At 38.8% G+C, this 19,784-nt stretch overlaps 1 protein-coding gene across 1 annotated transcript in view; it reads left to right on the forward strand.

Annotated features, from left to right (window-relative positions):
• MAPK10 (mitogen-activated protein kinase 10) overlaps window positions 1–19,053 on the forward strand; it is a 70,908-nt gene extending 51,855 nt beyond the window's left edge. Inside the window, exons 7-11 of the mRNA XM_063310304.1 lie at window positions 2,051–2,233; window positions 4,239–4,363; window positions 13,527–13,590; window positions 14,735–14,812; window positions 18,604–19,053. Of these exons, the coding sequence (XP_063166374.1) occupies window positions 2,051–2,233; window positions 4,239–4,363; window positions 13,527–13,590; window positions 14,735–14,812; window positions 18,604–18,746 (593 nt within the window). The 3' untranslated portion in view covers window positions 18,747–19,053. The remainder of the gene's footprint in view (window positions 1–2,050; window positions 2,234–4,238; window positions 4,364–13,526; window positions 13,591–14,734; window positions 14,813–18,603) is intronic.
• The last annotated feature ends 731 nt before the right edge of the window (window positions 19,054–19,784 follow it).

Raw genomic sequence — 19,784 nt, forward strand, 5'->3', positions numbered from 1 at the left:
AGAATGTTGGCAATTGCTCCATTCTAAGCCCCCCCCCCCCACCCCAGTCATATGCCCAAGAGCAGAGCTATTATTAAGGGATCCAGAAAGGGATCCAGAAGCCATGATCTTCATGCTTTCCCTATTTCATTATTTTTCTAATAATGAAAATTATTAGAAGTTTTAAATTATTAAAGTTTTAAATCAGAATAGGACAGATTATGGCAGACTAGACTAAGCTACTGCCATCTATCTATCCCACAGTAGCCAATCATTTGGGAAGTCCATAAGCAGGACATGAGACGACTGATCTTTCCAATGGTTCCCTAATGACTGGCATCTAGAAGCATTCCCTGATCCTCTGAGTAGCATATAGCCTTCATGACTCTCAGTCACTGATAACCTTATTTTAATCACCTTTTATGGCTGTCAAAGCTGGTGTCCCCATTTCATAATTTACTATTCATTTGTTTGCACTATTTCTGCATATACTGTAGAGCTTTGCAAGGAATAGGTAGGGAAAGATCTCTGAAATGTAGACAAAAAGGGCATGAATAAGCACAGAAAGAATGTGTAATTAAACATTTAAACAATGTATATGCACTGTGAGGATGAGCCAAAGGCTTCTTTGGAAAAATTAATTCTGATGATGAATTTATGGAAATGAGAGATACGGCCATAAGGAAGTGTTCTAACAGGAGGCAATTCTGGGCAAAGCGATCAGCAAGGGATAATAAGGTGTTTTGGAGGGCAGGGGTAGAGCACAGCTGAATTTAGAATGCACTCAGCTCCTATATGATGGTTGTGGCATATAATGAATGGAATGTATATGCATGCATGTATTTGAACAACTTATGTTTGTATCCACTGAGACTGATTTTGTAGAAGCTTCTCTTCCATTATTCAGCATCAATTTCCTAAAAGAACACACAATGTTACATAATATAAGGTATCTTTTGAAGTATGGTTAAAGTTATTTCTGCATCAAGGTCTTGCAAAAAGAGGTGATAATATTTTTACTCCTTTGGATTTTGTTTAGTACAAAAAAAAAAACAGTGCTAATGAATACGACAAACTCTACGTGAATTTTTTTCCCTAACCTACTGAAATAATGCAGACTCATTGTCTTTGATGGGTTTCCTTTGTTACCATGAAACAGAAGTATCTTGCTTGGATAACAGGATAACTACACCTCCAACTACTGATAACAATTAACACACACACACATTTGGGATACTGCTGCAGAAAGGTAGTCTGAATAGAGTTATACCCCATTGTTTTTCATCCGTCTTGGTAAAATGCAGATATTTTAATCATGCTCACCCTCCATCAGGCTGCAGACACTGATATAAAAATACTTCAGATGCTTCAGCTATCTGTGCCATGAGAAACTGATTGGTGTTGATGGTCCAGTCACCACTTAAACCACAAAGGTAATGTATGAATCAGATTGCATTCCTATACAGGTAGTCCTCACTTAGCGATCACAATTGGGACTGGCATCTCGGTCGCTAGGCGGTGTGGTCACTAAGTGGAAAATCACATGACTACGAGGGACCTATAACATCACTTCGCATTTGGTAATAAGCAAATCACTGCGGTCATTCAGTGAGACATCACGTGACCATGACTTGTGATTTTACTTCCGAGTTCTCCATTAATTTGTCAGAAGCTGGTTGCAAAGCACACAAATGGCAATCACGTGACCGCAGGATGCTGCAGTGGTTGTAAATGCGCAGATTGGTTGCAAAGCTGTTTTTTTTTACAGTTGTAACTTTGAGTGGTCATTAAATGAGGCAGTTGGTGAGTGAGGACTACCTGTATCCAAATCAGTGGGAGTAACCTAAGCTTCATTTCCAAGTCACTGATCTTATTTTGGTATGGATAATATTGCTCTAATATTATATTGCTCTGGAAAGGAAGCAGGGACTATAGAGTTTTCATAAACTGAATCCAGATTGTTATCTTTAAATGCCAAAGATACCAAAATTGCAAAGCAGCTTGGAGTGGTTGAGAAAGGGAGGGGGGGTTGGGATCTGCAGCAATTCTTTCCTTAACTATCTCTGCTCAGATATTGACCAGTGGAATAAGGTAATTGAACAGCTGGGAACCCCTTGCCCAGAATTCATGAAGAAACTCCAGCCCACAGTGCGGAACTATGTGGAAAACCGACCTAAATATGCTGGCCTGACTTTCCCTAAACTTTTCCCAGACTCTCTTTTTCCAGCTGATTCAGAACACAACAAACTCAAAGGTAAGACAACAGTGGTGTGTGGAACATGCATGAACTAGGGCAATGAGTCCAAACTTCCCTTGCATTAGAAATGTATTTACTATATTTATATTCAAGCCTTCTGCCATGATGGAACCCAAGACAACATATATGGGATCAGCCAGTCTCTCATCTAGGCCCTGACCGGACCTGGACCTATTAAGCTTTAGTAAGTGCTCTGCCTCATGTCAGAGGAGCTTTGCTAAATGGATCTTGAGGTTCTGCTGATTGCAATGTAGGGAGAGGATTACTGCAAACCTCTCATTCTCTTTCTTTCCAGTGTTAAAAATATTTACTCAGGTTTGCCCCAAATGGCCCAATTGGTGCTTACATACTCAGCAGTGATGCTTGTTGCATGGCAGCCATGAGCCAGGTAGAAACAAAAAAGTCAAGGTGATAGCCACAACTGTGCAATCAAAGCCTGCCCCTTTTTTACATGCCTTGCACGCAGCACCTGTTAAAAGGGAAGGTCTTTGTGCAATTGTGGCTGCCATCTTGATGTTTTGATACCCCATGGACACTATGATGTCATCAGCCAACGGTTGTGAAAGATTTTTTTTTCTCGTCTCCACCCCCTTTGAACAAAAGGTATGAATGAATGCAGAAACAAAACATAATGCTCAATGAATGAAGGTCATATGAGCCATTCAGGAGGGCTTAATTTAAGGAGACTTTCATATATGAAATTATAATAAATCTGTAATAAAAGAAAAAAAACACCTGAAATGTTGAGAGGCCCCTTCAGACTGTGAGGTTCTAAGCTGTAACGTGCTTAGCTTATGCTTAAATCCAGCTCTGATGTGAATAAATGCACATGAAACTTTGGTAGAAATTGTGAAGGCCACTAGCCAAATTGGCTTGAATTCAACCTTTGATAGTAGAAGGTGTGCAACCTTCATGCTTGGCAGATCTGATACTCTTGATTACAATGGTGCAGGATGAGATGTAGCCATTATCTGCAGGGATATGAATTGAGATTATTTTAAATATAAATGAAAACTGTGATTGGCTTCAACAGGAAAATAAGCTTCCTAAGAAAACATGGATTGATGTATATTTAATAGAGAAAAAATTTCATTTACAGCTCTGGAATCTAACAACATCAAACGTGTATCAATTTTGGACACATAGATTCCCAAGGCTGCTTGCAGTGGCAATGCACAATGTTTGTTAATCTGTTGCAATTTGCATGTCATTTATTTATACATATATTTACTTCCCCCCTGCTCCCTTCCTCATCCAACCCCACCCCAGTGGTGAAACAAAAAAATGGATTTAACAGGGGATTTAAAGCAGATGCAGAGAGAAGGTGTGTTTTCCTTTGTTGCCTTCCTGAATTAAGGTTGTAAATACATTTTTACATGCATGAATTCCTAATCTAATTTCAAAAACTGCCCCATCTCTGCTAATGGCATGATGCAGTAACAATACACAAAGGTATAATTCTACAGTATAAGGAAAAATTTGTTTAGCTTACTGTCAACAAAAATTCACCCATAATCAGTATGTGAACTGAAATTCAGACTTCTTGCAAAATTTGCATTTGTCCCAATATTGCAAATAGTTCTTCAGTAGAAATGAATGATACACACACACACACACACACACACAAATCTGTATATTGTAGTGAAAACAGTATGCAAAGCACATTAAGGAAAACTGCATTTAAAAATGTGTATATTAGACAACACTGCATACAAATGCATATTTTAGAAGAAATTTCATGCAACTGTTGAAAAAAAAATCCAAACTGATGTAGAAAAAGGAAATGAACTGAACAAAATGGAAAATGGAAAAAAAAAACCCCTGACCTTTGTTCCTAGGGGAGATATTCTAAAATGTTAATTTTATAAACAGCTTCAACTTAAAATTGCTAGTTCTAGCTTCCACAAGATCTAACAGAACCATCAATCAACTTTCTTGTTCTGAATCATATCTCCATCCATCCTTTCCTGCACTGTTGCATTTTCTGTTTTCGTTGCTCCAGCTAGCCAAGCTAGGGACCTTTTATCAAAGATGCTAGTGATTGATCCAGCCAAACGGATATCAGTGGATGAAGCTTTACAGCATCCGTACATCAATGTCTGGTATGACCCAGCAGAGGTGGAGGCGGTAAGTAGAGCTCTGACCTTGAAATTGACACTTTAAATGTTTTAGTACTAATATTCCTTGAACTGTTTTTATTTGTTTTCTTTTTATCACTGCAGCACTTAGCAACAGCCGCTCTTTTCTGTTTCCTAAGCCAATTGTTAATCAGTGCCACATTTTTTTAAAAAAAATTAAAACATTGGTGTACTTCTTCCCATTATTTTTAAAAAAGTCTTAAAGTGGCTTACAGTGCACTCTTCCTTTTCTAAATTGCTACTTTCATCAGACCTTAGTACCTGCAATAGGTCTAGAATTTGTGCAACAGCTGGCATGTCAAGCAGTAAGATCCTCTATGGCAAAAGTGGGCAACCTGAATTCTAGACTCTGAACCACATTTTTTTTTTGTAGCCCTTAGAGTTCACCCCAGGACTGCATCATTGCATAGTTGCCAATGAATGGTGGCATTACTTTATGCCACTTTTCTGATGAGAAACTAAGAAGCTTCATAAGACTCAAATAGACTTAGCATTTAAAAAAATGTAGAGCTGGGGAACTTTTCCTACCAGTATGTGAAAATTACTAAAACTTGCCTCCTTTCAATGACCTAGCACCTAGGCACATTAAGGACCATCTCCTTCACGTAGAACCAGCCTGTCCAGTCTGCACATCCTGACTTGATATGTTGAGTTTCCCCCAGGTGAGGTTTGGAGGGCAGGAAACAAGTTTGCCAATAATAGTTTCATCCCTCTGGAGTTCCTTACCCCAGAAATTCATACTGTCAGGAAAGTGATGAAGACTGAACTGGCTTGTAGAGTTTTAACTCAGAGACCAGCTAATGCTAGATGCTGGTGGAGCAGCAGGTGGTTTCAATGTACTTTATGTATTGGTTATATTGTTCTTGATGGATGCACTGTAAACTGCTGGAAATCTTGCTGGAGTGTGGCAATCTATAACGATAAGCATAATAATAAAAGCACCATTATCCTCTCACCGGGTCCTTGGCTGTCAGAATAAGAATAAAAGCTTGGATTTGGCTGCTGAAAATGTTGCCTGTCCTGGCCAATTGGCCTGACTCTACATAAACTAATCAGGCAGCTCTTGCATCTGCCTCTTCATTTCTGTGCACCTGGATGAGTCCATCAAGACTTTCATAATTCATGGCTTGAATTATGATACAATCACAAGTTCCAAATTCTTACACAACTCACATATTAAAGCAAGGCAGTCATGGTCGTACTTAGCTAATGTTCCCAAACCCTCTTCCCTGGCATAAGGGAATGTGTTTCATGGGGAACAAACAAAAGCAAGACTCCTCTTCTTGTCAACATGTGGCATGCAGCTAGGAAGTTTGCCAGGTTTCAGGTAGCCCCTGAGAAGTATCAGTAGCCCTAGGGAAAACCACATTTCCCAGGAACTGCTTGCAACCTAGCATATTATGTAGAAGTTTCTAAGTACCCAAGTGGGAGGAAATAATTATCTGTTGCCTTTTTTGTAGTGTCCACTCCCTTCAGCTTACTGCTGCCCATGAGTCAGCCTTCACCCCCAGATAGCTTCAGGTTGTTCCCACTTACTGGGATGAAACAATCCCAGTAAATGAGTGGCAAGAAAGGGATCAAGGGGCTGGTAGAAGGTGGGATATAATGCTATGAGTAGACCCAAACAGATGCCCCCGATTTGCTGAGGAAATGCGAACCTTGGGAGAGAAGAAGTGCCTTCAAGCCTTTTTTCTTCTCCCCCCACTTTTTTTTCCTTCTTCCACTTCTCATAAAAGACTCCTTAGAGTGGCTTTAAAAAATGAAGACAACCCCTGTGGGCTTACAATCTACAAGGCAAAATACAAAAGGAAAAGGTGGTTGAGAAACAGAAAGATATGAATGATCTCAAAAAAAAACAAACCTATTTACAAAGTGTGTACACTGGCCAATGGGCCTAAAAATGGTTCAGGAGCCCAAAGTTACTACAGTCTGAGTTGAGCTGATGGAAAGACATGCCTAATGGACAGGGTGACAGCTGATGGTTGGAGGTGCCTCAGGGAGGCAGTTTCTCAGTAGCACTGGTGATTCCCTTGTCCCTCATTGCTGTCCAGAGGAATTGGGTGTCAGATTATTTGCCTAAATTATTGTAAGGATATCAAAATGTTACAACATTGCAAGGGAAGGTTAACTGGGTGTCTCTGTAGCTTGGTTCCTACACCAAGGTGGTAGAAGATCCTTCATCCATAAGCTATCTACTAGAATGGGAATCAAGCACAGTCATTCTTCTGTTCTAAATACCATCTAAGCATCATTAACCCTATTTTTGCCCTCTGGGGGAAAAGGGCAGGTGTTAGTACACAGTTACAGGAGATGCAATGAATCACAGCAAGCCTCATGAGATCCCCTGCAGAGAATTTCATCCTTCCCAGTGTCACTGGAAGCAAATTCATTACTGTTTATCAGTGTTAGTGTTTATGAGATGCTTAATTGCCATTGGTGATGAGGGGCTGTATGGAAAGATGGGTATAGCCTGCAAATGTGTTTTGACAATGAGACCCAGGCACTATGGAGCAGCTGACCACAGTTCAGCCTTGTGTGCATGTGTGCACATGCACATACAGTACATACAGCTAATAAATAATTATCATGTGCCTCCAATAATTTATTTTAGCATATTGTAATATGCCCATTTTTAAAAATCTGTTCAGTCATATCCAATTTTCAGCAACTGCCTGGACAAGTCCCTGCAGTTTCCTTGGCAAGGTTTTTCAGAAGTGATTGCCATTGTCTGCTTCCTAGGGCTGAGAAAGGCTGGCTTTGTGCCCAAGGTGGGACTAGAATTCATGGTCTCCCAGTTTCTAGCCTGATGCCTTAACCACTACACCAAACTGGCTCTCAATAAGCCCATAGCATATAGTAACAGTGTAATTCTATTTCCTATATTTTAGGGCTTATAACATTGTCTTGGTCCCACTTTTTTATAGTTTCTAAAGGCCTTTCTAACTGTTCCACAACTTTTGGAAGCCTAATATCAAAAAATGAATAGAACAACAGTTTCCTGCAGTTCTGAGGTGGTAAACACAAGACCCTCTCTGAAAATATTTGAAAAAATAAGTGGAAATTTTAGGGAATTTTTCTTTTTGTTCCAGCAGATTATTTGCCATGAGTGAATCCTTAAGGTTCTCTCCATTAGAATTGCTAAGAGATTGGATTTGCTCCTTAACCTTTTATTTACCGATATCTGAAGTTTAATCCTTTTTGGGGGGGAGTCACAAGAGAGTTGACATTTAATTACTTGCCTGCTTCCCAGCTTTTCCTATTCTTTGAACTCCCCAGTCTGAATCCATCTTCTTTTAAATCTCTTCTGTGTAGTAGTAAGGGGAATGGTGCCTATTTTTGTTTTATTATAAGAGTTACAGATGGTGTATAGCAATACAAATACAGTAAGTTGAAAGCAACATACCAAACTCTTTTCACATAAGACAGAACTGAATGGTGAGAAATACGTAACTTTGCAAACCAAATTTTGCAATACTAAAACATCCTTTTTATATTGTGGAGACCAGAACTAGGTAATATTCCAGGTATGGTGTAACCAGAGCAGCATAGAATGGTACTATCACTTCATGTGAATTTGGCACTATACCTCTGTTGATGCAGCCTCAAACTGCATTGACTCTTTCGGCAGCTGCGGCACATTGCTGGCTCAAGCTTAATTCATGATCTACCAAGACATCCAGATCCCTCTTGCAAGTACTACTGCTAAGTCGGGTACCTCCCATCTTGTGCCTGTGCATCTGGTTTGTCCTACCTAAGTACAGAACCTTACACTTTTCACCATTGAACATTTTCTTGGATGGGGTCTAATGTTCAGGTCTATCAAGATGCTTTAGAATTTTGAGCCTGTCCTCTGGGGTGCTAGTAATCCCCCTTCCCCCCATCCCCGCTTTGTGTCATTCACAAATTCTATGAATATCCCTTTCTGTTCCCCAATCTAACTCATTTAAGAAGATATTGCACCCAGGACAGAACCTTGAGGTACACCCCCTCCCTGCTTACCACACGGACATAGACCCATTAAGGACCATGCATTGGCTGTGGTTCTTTAGCCAACTGTGAATCTGATAGAAGGGCCATCCATCCCACATTATTCCCTTATTCCACCTTTCTTCCTATTAGCTGGATTAATCATTTTAGGAGGTAAAACTTAGGTCACATGGCATCACTTTTCTGGATAAATATTCCAGTGTCCATAGGCAAATCATTAACAAATTAATTGGCCAAGACTTGCTGTTTCGATAGGCTGCAAGATTTTATAATACAGTGGTATTTGAGCCCAGCCAAGTAGTCTATTTAAAAAGAAGTCTGGTCTTAAAATATTATTTTTTATTTACCAACAGTAAAAATAAAGCTCTTTCCTGGGTATAAGATATTTATAGTCTAGGGATTATCACAAAAGATTCGTAAGACATGCTTTTTGGCTTTTTATTCATATCACGGTGTCAACTTAAGTCTGTTGTACTCTTAAACAGAAATGTATCAAAGCACACTTTTCCTTTTTATTCATTTCCCAGTTTTCAATACACTTATCAGCTTTCTTCTGAGCTTTCAGAACAGGTTGGAAATATACAGAACAGACCTTATTTCACAGAAATGCAGTAGTAATTGAAATACATTAAGGGAGCAGTGAATTAAACAGACAGAGAAAGATTTGGTTGCAGATATTTTGTGTCCAAATATCTGTTTTGGGCACAAAAACATCAGAATAAGCCCCATAAGTATTGGAGAGGGGGACCAGGAGCATTAAAAATATAAATCAGTGTTAGAGGAAAATGCCTATGGTTTTGTATCAAGAGCTTAAACCTAGAGGCAATGACCCTGCATGGCTTCCTGGGATTTATAGTACCAGCCGTGTAAGTGAAGAGGTGGTAGGCTACTTGGCATCCCATTTAAGAAGCAGAACCCTTAGCCAGCTAAAATCTCTTGTTATAAGTCTATTAAAATTTTATGATCTTTTCACAGCCTGTAGAAGAGCATTCAAATTAAGATGCCTCACTCAAATGGCAGGGACAGTATCAAGGTTGGGAAATAGAAGTGACCAAAGCCTTCTCTTTTTGACAGGTTTAAAAGGTGTAGGCTTTGATGAGTTTTCTTTAAATGCCAGGTGATAACCTATTGCTGACTATGGGAAATATATGTTATTACTCACAATGACTGAAAAGTAGGTTGGAGTCTGGGTTTTGCCTTTAGAGAGTGATTTGTAAGGAAATACAAGTCAACTCTAACCTGCCTTTGTGTCTGGCTCTTTAAGAATAGATTGGCTTTTGACTTACCAATGATCTGTGTGTGTCCACTCAAACACACTAGAAATCCTTGGCCATCTTATAAAATAACTATTAAACTTATGAGATCCGGACAAGGTGAAGTTTTTCTATACTTGGTCTTATGTTTTTATAATATTCAAATGAATAGCAACTTATTTATTTATCTATGTATTTGCATATTAATGAAATATAAGTTGTACTTTTGGAAAATAATGATATATATCAACATTTGTATTAATATGAACAAATGCCAACCTGGCTTCTTAACTGCTCAGATTTGTTCTGACTCCCTTTTACAAAGGCAAAAATGAGTTGCCTTCAGTGCAAGAAGATTTTAGGTGGCATTTAGGTGCCAATGTGATTTTTAAAAGATGCTGGAATAGACCCAAACTGGTGGGGCTCTTCTTAGTATGTGGTATGAAGTTCTGTTACATTTTCCAAACCATACACTATATGTATCTGGCCAAATGTGGAGTAAGTGAAGCATTGAAACTTGCCCTCTCCTTATTCCCTAATTTGCTTAACTTATGTGGCAGCACCCAGTGGGATGCACATTAAATTAAATTAAACTGTATGCATGATAAATGCGTCCAAGCAACCCAGCTAAATAATGGTGAATACCTTGCTGGGTTAGCGTATTAGAATGTCTGCCCTTGGTTGTGAAATGGAAAGTACAGCTTATGTTCTTACCATCGGTCATATCAAATTTCAGTAGCAGCTGTTTAAAAATGGACTGGTTATTTTCATTTCAGTCTGTTTTCTGACAAAAATGTTCTTTGAGAAGGAATGAAGAAGATAGGAGCTGTATGTCTGTGCATGGATATGATTCGGGGATTGTTATTTTAACTGCTTGTTCAGCCATGAAATGCACTGGGTGGCTTTAGGCCAGCCATTGTCTCTTCAAATAATTCTTGTTCCACGGTGATTGCTCTAGGACATTTTTCAAATTTTCAAATTTTCTTTTTTTTTCTTTTTCTTTTTAAAAGTCAGTACAAGCCAAATTCTTACTTTCAAAGCACAGTTGTGAGGATGTTACAGTTTGCTTTGACTGGTGATTGGGCTGAGGCATTTTGGTATTTGAGAGAGGCCAGGACAGTGGAGAACTGGGCTAGCTGGTTTTCCCAACAAAAATGACTGAATATAGACAACGCCATTCTATCCCACGTATGTATTTTATGGGCCAGAAAAGTATGTTATTTGTCTTGATCTGTAAAATTACAGATTCCTTCTTGCATGCATCTGCATTTTATTCCTTAATCTTTTTTCTCTAATATCTACTATTACCAGTGCTCCTAGAAATTTCTTCAGTAAAATTGTTCTTCCTTCTCCTCCTCCTCTGCCTCCTTTGTTTTTAAAACCATTTTAGAGTTGGTCAGGTACATGGACATCTGCAGAATGGGAGGCAAGGAGGGAGCAAATGATAGAAAACATCAGATTCTGTGGACATCTTTGGTTATGTATCTAAATTTAAAATGACTCCATGCTACAAATCTGATCTTAGCAAAGTATTCATGCAACTTTAATTGGATGCTATTCATATGTTGTTTTTGTCATAGATTGCTTTCTGCCCACTGTGACAATATTTTTTTTTCATAAAACTTTATCAAATTTCAACAAAAGATAAAATATAAAAAACTAAAAGCTGAGAAGAAAAGATCAGAAAGAAAGCAAAATTAAGAGTGCAGAAAGGAAAAAGAAAAGAATAGAAAAAGAATAGCTTTCTTTGGTACAGATACAAATATAAGGTACATTGACCTCTTACTCTAAAATTAACATTATTTGTTTTCTGTTGTTTAGAAATTAATATTAATATAATCATAAACAATTCTAATCATATATTTTTGATGAATTGCTCCTTAACTGTTGCCTTTGTAACAAACCCTTTTCTCTAAAGCTTGTTGCTTTCTTCTCATCTTTCCCTTCCCTTCCCTTCCCTTCCCTTGCAGAATAGTACTATTTTAAATAAAACAACCAGTAAAATAATGGAAAACCCAGTAAAATCAAACTCTTCTCTCTTTAAAGGAAGAGGAACTAGCTTTTTTTTTTAACCATTCCATATCAGAGATTGCAAGAAGGAAGCTATTAATTAAAGTTGCATGGTACCCTTACAGATAAGAATTTATCCATATATAAACAACATAGAAAGATCTTGGCATTAGACTGAGTCATTGCTTGATAATGTAGCATAGTATGAAGCAATGGGTTTAATCATTGTTTCAATACTTCTTCCAAGTGAACATGTAAAAACAGTGACTCATCTAATGCAGTAACAATTGGAATCTCTCTTGGTAGCAGAGAAGAATGAGCTACAGAGTCATGGGGCCCAGGGACTGTCATTTAGATGTAGGGCTATTCTAAAGATCAGATGTGACCTCCTTAGAAAATCTATATATGTCTCTTATGGCATCTGTCCATTGCTTTGACAAACATATGACACACATTTGATCTCTATTTACAACAAATAACCTGGAAGGAGGCTCGAGAACATGTCTACTTATCTTGAGAAACAGCTATCCAGAAATTCCACAACACATTTGCCCCATGCTCTTTGTATCTATAAAGGGAGAATGTTATAGATGCCTTTTTTTTTCAGATTAAAGGTATATAAAATTGTATTACCCATTGGCAAGGACATATTTCTAGACTGAGTCTTTGCTATGTTGGGACAATCTCTGTCAAATTGCAGGTGAAGGGAACTGGTCAAGCTGGAAGTCAACACTGTCTCAAGGCTTTTCCTTTTTTTTTTTTGTTTCCTTGGCAACAGTAACCATGGTTACCAGCATCTGTTTGAAGACGTCAGGGGCAAGCAAGTTCAACAGCAGCAATCAAGCACATGAATTCATATAATGATTTGATAGTGCATTCTTTTTACTAGCAAAAAATGTTTGGAACCAATTTGATTTTAAAAAGCATAAGATGCAATGAGAGAGGACCATGTTTTTCAATGAAAAATACAAACTGGCAGAGAACTGAATTTCTCTGCTATGGGTGAGCAGATTGAGGTACTTGATTGCCAGTGATGACTCATGATTAAGCCCCTAATTGTTGAAGAATGCAGGGAACAGCCTTCTCCATATTGCATGTGTGCAATCTACGTGAGCTTAAAGGTACTGCGTTAACAGCCCCTGTCATAACCTACTAAAATTGCTTCAGAAGCTAAAGGGTGGCTCAGACTAAGCTGCTTCTGCTTCACCTCACCTCCTCCTTTCTGAGAAAGGTTTTTCCTGAGGAAAACAGGCCACAGTGATCTTAAGCGTTTTCCTTTGCTTTACATCCTTCCTCTTGGATGAACAATTTAGTGTTTCAGCTGATGTGACCTAAACTTAGTTCAGCCCAGCTTCCTCCTCTTCCATCCATTAGCTCAAAACCTGGAGTGGGGCTGTCTAATGAAGCAAACAACCGCATCATTTCTTGTGAGAGTTCACATCTCTTTTTGTCTTGCTCTTCCATTCCACCCCTCTCTCCTACGGCCCTATGAGTTGCACTCTCTGCTTTCCCCCTCATTAACAAATGCTAGCTGCTGGTCTGGCAGAGCATCAGAGCAATCAGCCATTAGACTTCACAGGACTGACCCCAAGTTCTCATCTCTCTGAGCCAGGCTTGTATGCTCCATTCTTTAGGTGAGCAAGTCAGCTTCACAAAACCATGACTATCTGAAAAGGGTGCTCTCCAGCTGGGCCTTCAAGGGCTGGGCTAGATCTGGTCTGCCAGCCCCTTCCAGCTATCTTGGGTCACGGCATAGAGCATGCTTTGCTCATGTTTGCTGACTTTTTCATTTCCTAACTATTTTGGCATTTAAATTATATGAGTTCAATGCTTGGATTTAATTTCATTTTATATTCCCAATTTAACTTATTCTGTTTACCCCTCTCTATTTTTAATTCACAGCCACCTCCACAGATCTATGACAAGCAGTTGGATGAAAGAGAACACACGATTGAAGAGTGGAAAGGTAATCTTTATCTATACAAGGCATAAGATCTGATTCTGCCCTTGATATGTGCCCTTGACCATCTGCCTTCCCACCTCCAGTCATCTCCTACATTTCATCCGCAATCCATGGGAAACATCCACTTCGGACATGCTCAGTAATGCTTGAGAAGTTAGGGAACCTTCTTTTGCTTGTTTTTTTTTCCCATCCACAAAATGTTTTGTACTTTGAAAAACTTTGTGGTTATTCTAAGCTTAATAATATGCTGTTATCTTCTGACTTTATGTTGCCGTTTTGGCTGAATACGGATACACATCCCCTTTGAATCTCAAAAATAATGAAATGATAATGGAGAGTGCATTGGGGTATTATCCTTGGTTTTTATAGCCTCTTCTATTTTCATTTGGGAAATTTTGGAAGATACAGTGAGGTGGCCTAATATGCCCAAAAGAATCATGTGTCATAGGAAAGTTGTAATGCCATAATCAGGGCCAGCTCTACCATTGGGCATAGTGATAACAGATTCAGGCAGCAGATGCTGAGTGATGGTAGCAGCAGCTCCCCACTAAGTTTCTTATTACTACTCCCTTACTGCTGTAGTTACTACAGGACAGAATTATGTTCACTGTGCAGCCTGCACTTGACTCCTAACTGTTTTCAGATGCACTATACTAGCCAATAGCTAGCGCTGAATTACAGTCTGCCTGCTGATCCTATTGGCTTCTGCGTGTGGAATAGTGATGGGACTGTTATGCCTCAGGTTGTGAAATTTCTTGGGCTTGCCCTTTATATAAGATTTCTAGATATATTGGTGATTTCCTAAAAGAACTAATGAACAACTCATCAAAGTCTGTGACAATCAAAGCCAAGGATAAGAAATTTAGGCTCATCAGAGGCACTTTTCAAGTGGTAGTGGATAAGGATCACTTTTAAGGAACTGGCTGGATAAGTTTTGCAAGCCAGAAGACAGGCAGTTCCTCTAGTCTTCCAGGCAGTTGCCTTGATACAGGGGGAAGGGCAGGACAGATAATAGCTAGGAAAAATATATGTGGCTAATAATTTTTGTGGCCTTGTTCAGAAGGTTTTTATTCACAATGTTAAGAGTGGTCTTAAATAATATGGGTAGGAAAAACATCTTTATAACAAGCTCCTTTGTCTCTTGCAGAATTAATCTACAAGGAAGTAATGAATTCTGAAGAAAAGACTAAAAATGGTGTAGTAAAAGGACAGCCTTCTCCCTCAGGTACTCAGTCCTAGTGAATGACAGTATGGTATTTGGTTACAGATCCAGACTTTAAAAGAGGGGTTCTTCATCTGCATCTAGAAATAGTATCTAGAAACAGTAGATTTTCATTGATTTGAAGCTAGGAAGTATTTCAAATAATTTTATAGCCTTCCCCAACTTGGTCCTTTTTAAATATATAGGGCTGTGTAGATTTGTTTGGTCCATAACTCCCAGCTAGAATACTGAGAAGTTGTAGGATTTTGGCACCTGATTAGGGAAGGCTGAGATAGAGCATTGTAAGAAGGTAAGCTATATTAACTGAACTCAGTTAAAAAACAATTATATTAGTCCCTAGCTAATTCACTTATCTAGGAATAAGCTCTACTGAATTAAATGGGGCTTACTTCTTAATAACAAATTATCAGACTGCACTGAATTGCTTTCAGAACTTTGAATGAATGCATGAATGAACCTAGTTTTTCATATCATATATTAATTGTAGTGTTCAGTGAAACATTTGGTTGGTGTAATCCAGTGTTTCTCAACCTTAGCAACTTTCAGATGTGTGGACTTCAACTCCCAGAATTCCCCAGCCAGCATATAATATACAACTTACAAACTATGTATGTGGCCTGCCAGGTGTTCGTTACCTCCCTCCCTCTTTCTCTTTTGTGTCTGCTAGGAGTATAAAAACTTGTGTGTGTGAGAGAGAGAGAGAGAGAAAGAGAAAGAGAGAAGGAGGAACAGGAAAGTCACAGTCCCTGGTTGATGTGTTTAGTTTCCAAGATCAGTTTTAACCATTGTTTAATAAGCAGTTGAAAATCTTGTATTCACTTTATGGTTAAAATAAAATTATTAACTACTTGAGAAGGGAAAAAGGGAAAAATAATGCAGGCTGTCCCATAAGAACATATGGTGTTTCTACCTGCTTCCTTTGGACATAAAGGAGGTGTGTAAGTCATATGCAAACAACAATCCTTGTAAACAATGGATGTCGGCATCCATTTCCCTTCAGACATGTAAGACCTAAAAAAATCCATATTCATTTTGACAAGGAACGTTGTCTTTTCATGAAGGTTCCTTTGTGCATCATTACTGACATACTTCTCCACTATGGTCCAAATAAATAACTAGGCTGTTTAGCTGTGAGTAATTTCTTCTCCTTTTTGGTGTGTGATTCAACTTTTAGGAAGCCCTAATCTATGATGATACCTTATTCCTCTTCGGATGGTTGCTCATTGTCTTTGTCCCCATGAGTAACTGCTTCAAGTGCTCTAAACCAGAGATGGTTAATATATATTGACTAAGGAGGGCTGCAAACATCAGATCTTCCATGGGGGCCACAGCAGGTTTGCTGACCTCATAAGAAGTATCAGGATTGGATTTTTTGGCCTGTTTTTATATTTCTGAGGAGGCTTAAATGTAGGAATGGAAGACAAAGAGCTTGGAAACAATCCTTAAAATCTTCCCAACACACAAAAAGGAAAGAAAAGAAGTCATGCCAAAGAAATCATTTTTGTTGCCAAAGTGGTTGAATCTCAGTGGTATGATTTGGGGCTAATTTTCAGGATTTTTGATGGGGGAGGATTAGGGTGTTGCCACTGGTGCCTCTTTGCCTTTAGATTTTAGAGGTGCTGGAGAGCTGCATGAGGTCTAATGTTACCCTGAATTCCAGTCCATATTTGCCATTCTGTTCATAGTCTTCAAGGGGGCTCATTTTCTTGCCCCATTTTATATTTATATTTCTGGATGTTTTCCACATTTGTTTCTTTGGTTCTTCCTGTTTAGAAGGTAGCAGAGGAGTCAGGATTTCTTCCTTGTTTCCACCTCACTCCACTGAGCTCAGGATAACATCACAGGCCAACAAGTGGCCACAAGGGAGGTAAAGCAGAAGGGACAGACTTTCCCAAAGCATTTTTTTTTCCAGTCATCCCCACCAGGGAGAGTGAATGCAAAACTAACATCAACATTCTTTTTCTTTGCCCCACTAACCACCATGCGCAATGTTGTTGCTCAATAGAGAACAGCCAAAAGGAATTGCATGGTAGATGGCTGGATTAGCATAAGTCTTTCAGTACCACACATTTGTTTCAGTTATGTCAGAAAGGCCATTCAACAGGTTCTTGCAGAGTTGAACATGAGGGACAGAATACGCAGATTTGATTTAAGAGCTTCCTTAGCTATTGCCCAGCACCATCATTCTTGAAGATGGAGTGGATGTCAGAATAAATCATTGTTCATGGGCAAATTTGTCATATAGAGCACTGCCTCTTAGGTGATTTATGAGGAACAATAATAGGATGTGCTTGTAGGGAGAAATAATATAGAAGGACTAATTAAGCTTAGCTTTCACCTAAAATGGAGCATCACCCTTATTCCGAATTATTGTTTGTGGCTGACAGAAAACATTATATTTTCCCCCTTCCTGAAGAACAGAGAACCGTTGTTTTAAACACACCTCACTGATTTCCATGCAATTACATATTTTAATTTCATAGAATTGGGTTGTATCATTCTTCTTTTTATCAGGAATGCTACAGTGAACTGCAGTGTAAAACAGTAATTTTCCAGGTTCTGTCTTGGGGGAATTGTGTATGCAGAGAGAATTTATTAACTGAAAACCCAAGGTCATGCAATATAATTAATTAAAAATAATCTAAAAGGACAATGAGGGAGGAGGGAAAGACATACTTCTTTATTATAACTAAAGAAGCAGCCTGCTGATATGACTTTTCAGCCCCAGCCTGCAGTACTTCATGGCAGCCAATCAGAGAACATTTATTTATATATTTATTAAATGTATATGTTGCCTGGCTCCCAGTGACTCTGGGTGATTACAGTTGTTAAAAACATTAAAACAAGAAATTGAAATTAAAGAACAACACAAAACTAATACTAATAACACATTTGTCATTTCTTAAGGATGGCAGAAAACACAGGACTGAACAACTGAAAGTCACATGGATTATTTTTAAGGAGTTTGTGATTGCATTGGAAAACCAGAGTCATACAAAGCATTTTCTTTTTCTGGGATATTGATGAAATCCAGTAAGGGATGCAGCATACATCTATAAGCATATCAAATATTACAATCTCTTGGATGCCAAACATAGTAGTTACATTAATCAATTACATTAATTAATGTAAGTAGTATGTTTAATTACATATTAATTATTTAATTGCAACTAATTTCATGGATCATGGTAGGGAATCTCCCCCCTCCCCTTTTATGGATATTCTTTTGGGAATTGTGTTCCTCTAGCATTGTGGTTGATGATGCTAGAGGCAAAATTAGCACCTTTCCTCCCTAACCCTATCTTTCCCAATTCCCTCTGTTTCTCATCCCCATCACCGCCACCGCCACCACGTAATTGGCTGCCAGAGGTCTGATAACTTGCAGAGGGCTTGGAAATTAAGTCAAGGAGTTCTGCTTGTCCTCCTCTCTCTGGCTACCTAAGTAACTTTTTTTCTATTGAGACCATATATGAACAGTGATCAGGGATGAGGAAAGCATGGTTGAAGACAGGACCCATCTTTTCTCTTCCTTGTCTTCCAACTTCCAGTCTTCCAGGAAATCAGGACTGGACATGGAGATTGCAAATGGCCATTTTTGTTTAGCATAGAGCACCTGGGGAGCATTAGGAGCTATCTTCCTCCATTCACAAATGTTTGGTTTCTGTCCTTCAAAAAGAGAAATGCTAGATGGCACTGGAGGGCTGGATCTTAGAGGTGCATGCCTATCTTCTGGTCTCCTGAGTGGTCTCTTGCTTTCAGGGTGAATCACGTTGGTGTTCGTTTTCTTAGCACAGGTGCAGCAGTGAACAGCAGCGAAAGCCTCCCTCCCTCCTCATCTGTCAATGACATTTCCTCCATGTCCACAGACCAGACCCTGGCATCGGACACTGACAGCAGTTTGGAAGCTTCTGCGGGACCCCTTGGTTGTTGCAGGTGACTAGCCGCCTGCCTGCGAAACCCAACGTTCTTCAGAAGATGATGCAGTTTATAGGGAGACAAATCTATGATGATTAGGAAAGAATTTGATGATGGCAAGGAAGAGAAAGAGAGAGAGAGAAAAAAAAAAATCAAAATACGCAAATACACATTACGATTAAGCAAACAAAAAGTCCTTTTCAGCCTGCTTCTCCTAAAAAAGAGTAATGTAAATGCAGCTAAGCTCAAGTGTATATTTAACTTATAGTTGCTCTGCTTTGGTCTTCTTCCAACGATGCTTGCTGCATAAAAAGAGAGAGAAAAAATAAGAAAGAAAAGAGAGAGAGAGAAGAGAGAGAAAAAGTTTTAAAAGAGCTTTTTTTCATAAAAATGGCAAAATTTAATGGTTGTAAAATCCGCAGTCTGCAACTGTCCTTTTTCATATTGGCATGACAAGGTGGACAGTCCCCTCCCTTTCTGTGTATACATGTGTGCTTATCTAACTGCTCTCTGTTTCTGTTTTGGATAGATAAACAGAGAACTGCACATGTATCTTGGTGTACATACATGCAAATATGCATTTGAAGATACAATATATATGCAGCTGGGTGTATGCGTAGACCTAAGAAGCAGGAGTCTTTATGTCTACACGCAGCCTGCAGTGGAGAATAACCTCCTGTTGTTGTTGTGTTTTTTTTTGATGGAATTTTCATCTGTAATATAATCTCAATGTACAGAACAGCCTGTTTATTTGTTCCATGGGTTGGTTTAAATTACCTTATGGCTAAAATCCTACACAACTCACTTCTGAGTTGGTATGTGTGGGGTTGAGCTGTAAATTGTGTAGAATCAGAATCAAACTGACGTTTTCTCAGAATCTTGATAATGTAGCATCTTAAATTTCAGTGTTGTTTTAACAGCAACTTTTTTGGAGGAAAAATATAGGACGGTGGCTCAACCAAGTAGTTATTTATACCCATGGCCATAGGAATTGGTTTTTAGAATGTATATGGAAGTAGCATGTTTTTCTATGGACTTTCTTAGGAGAGGAGCCCATTTC

This window comes from Candoia aspera, chromosome 8, assembly GCF_035149785.1.
Source record: "Candoia aspera isolate rCanAsp1 chromosome 8, rCanAsp1.hap2, whole genome shotgun sequence".
Lineage (NCBI taxonomy): Eukaryota > Metazoa > Chordata > Lepidosauria > Squamata > Boidae > Candoia > Candoia aspera.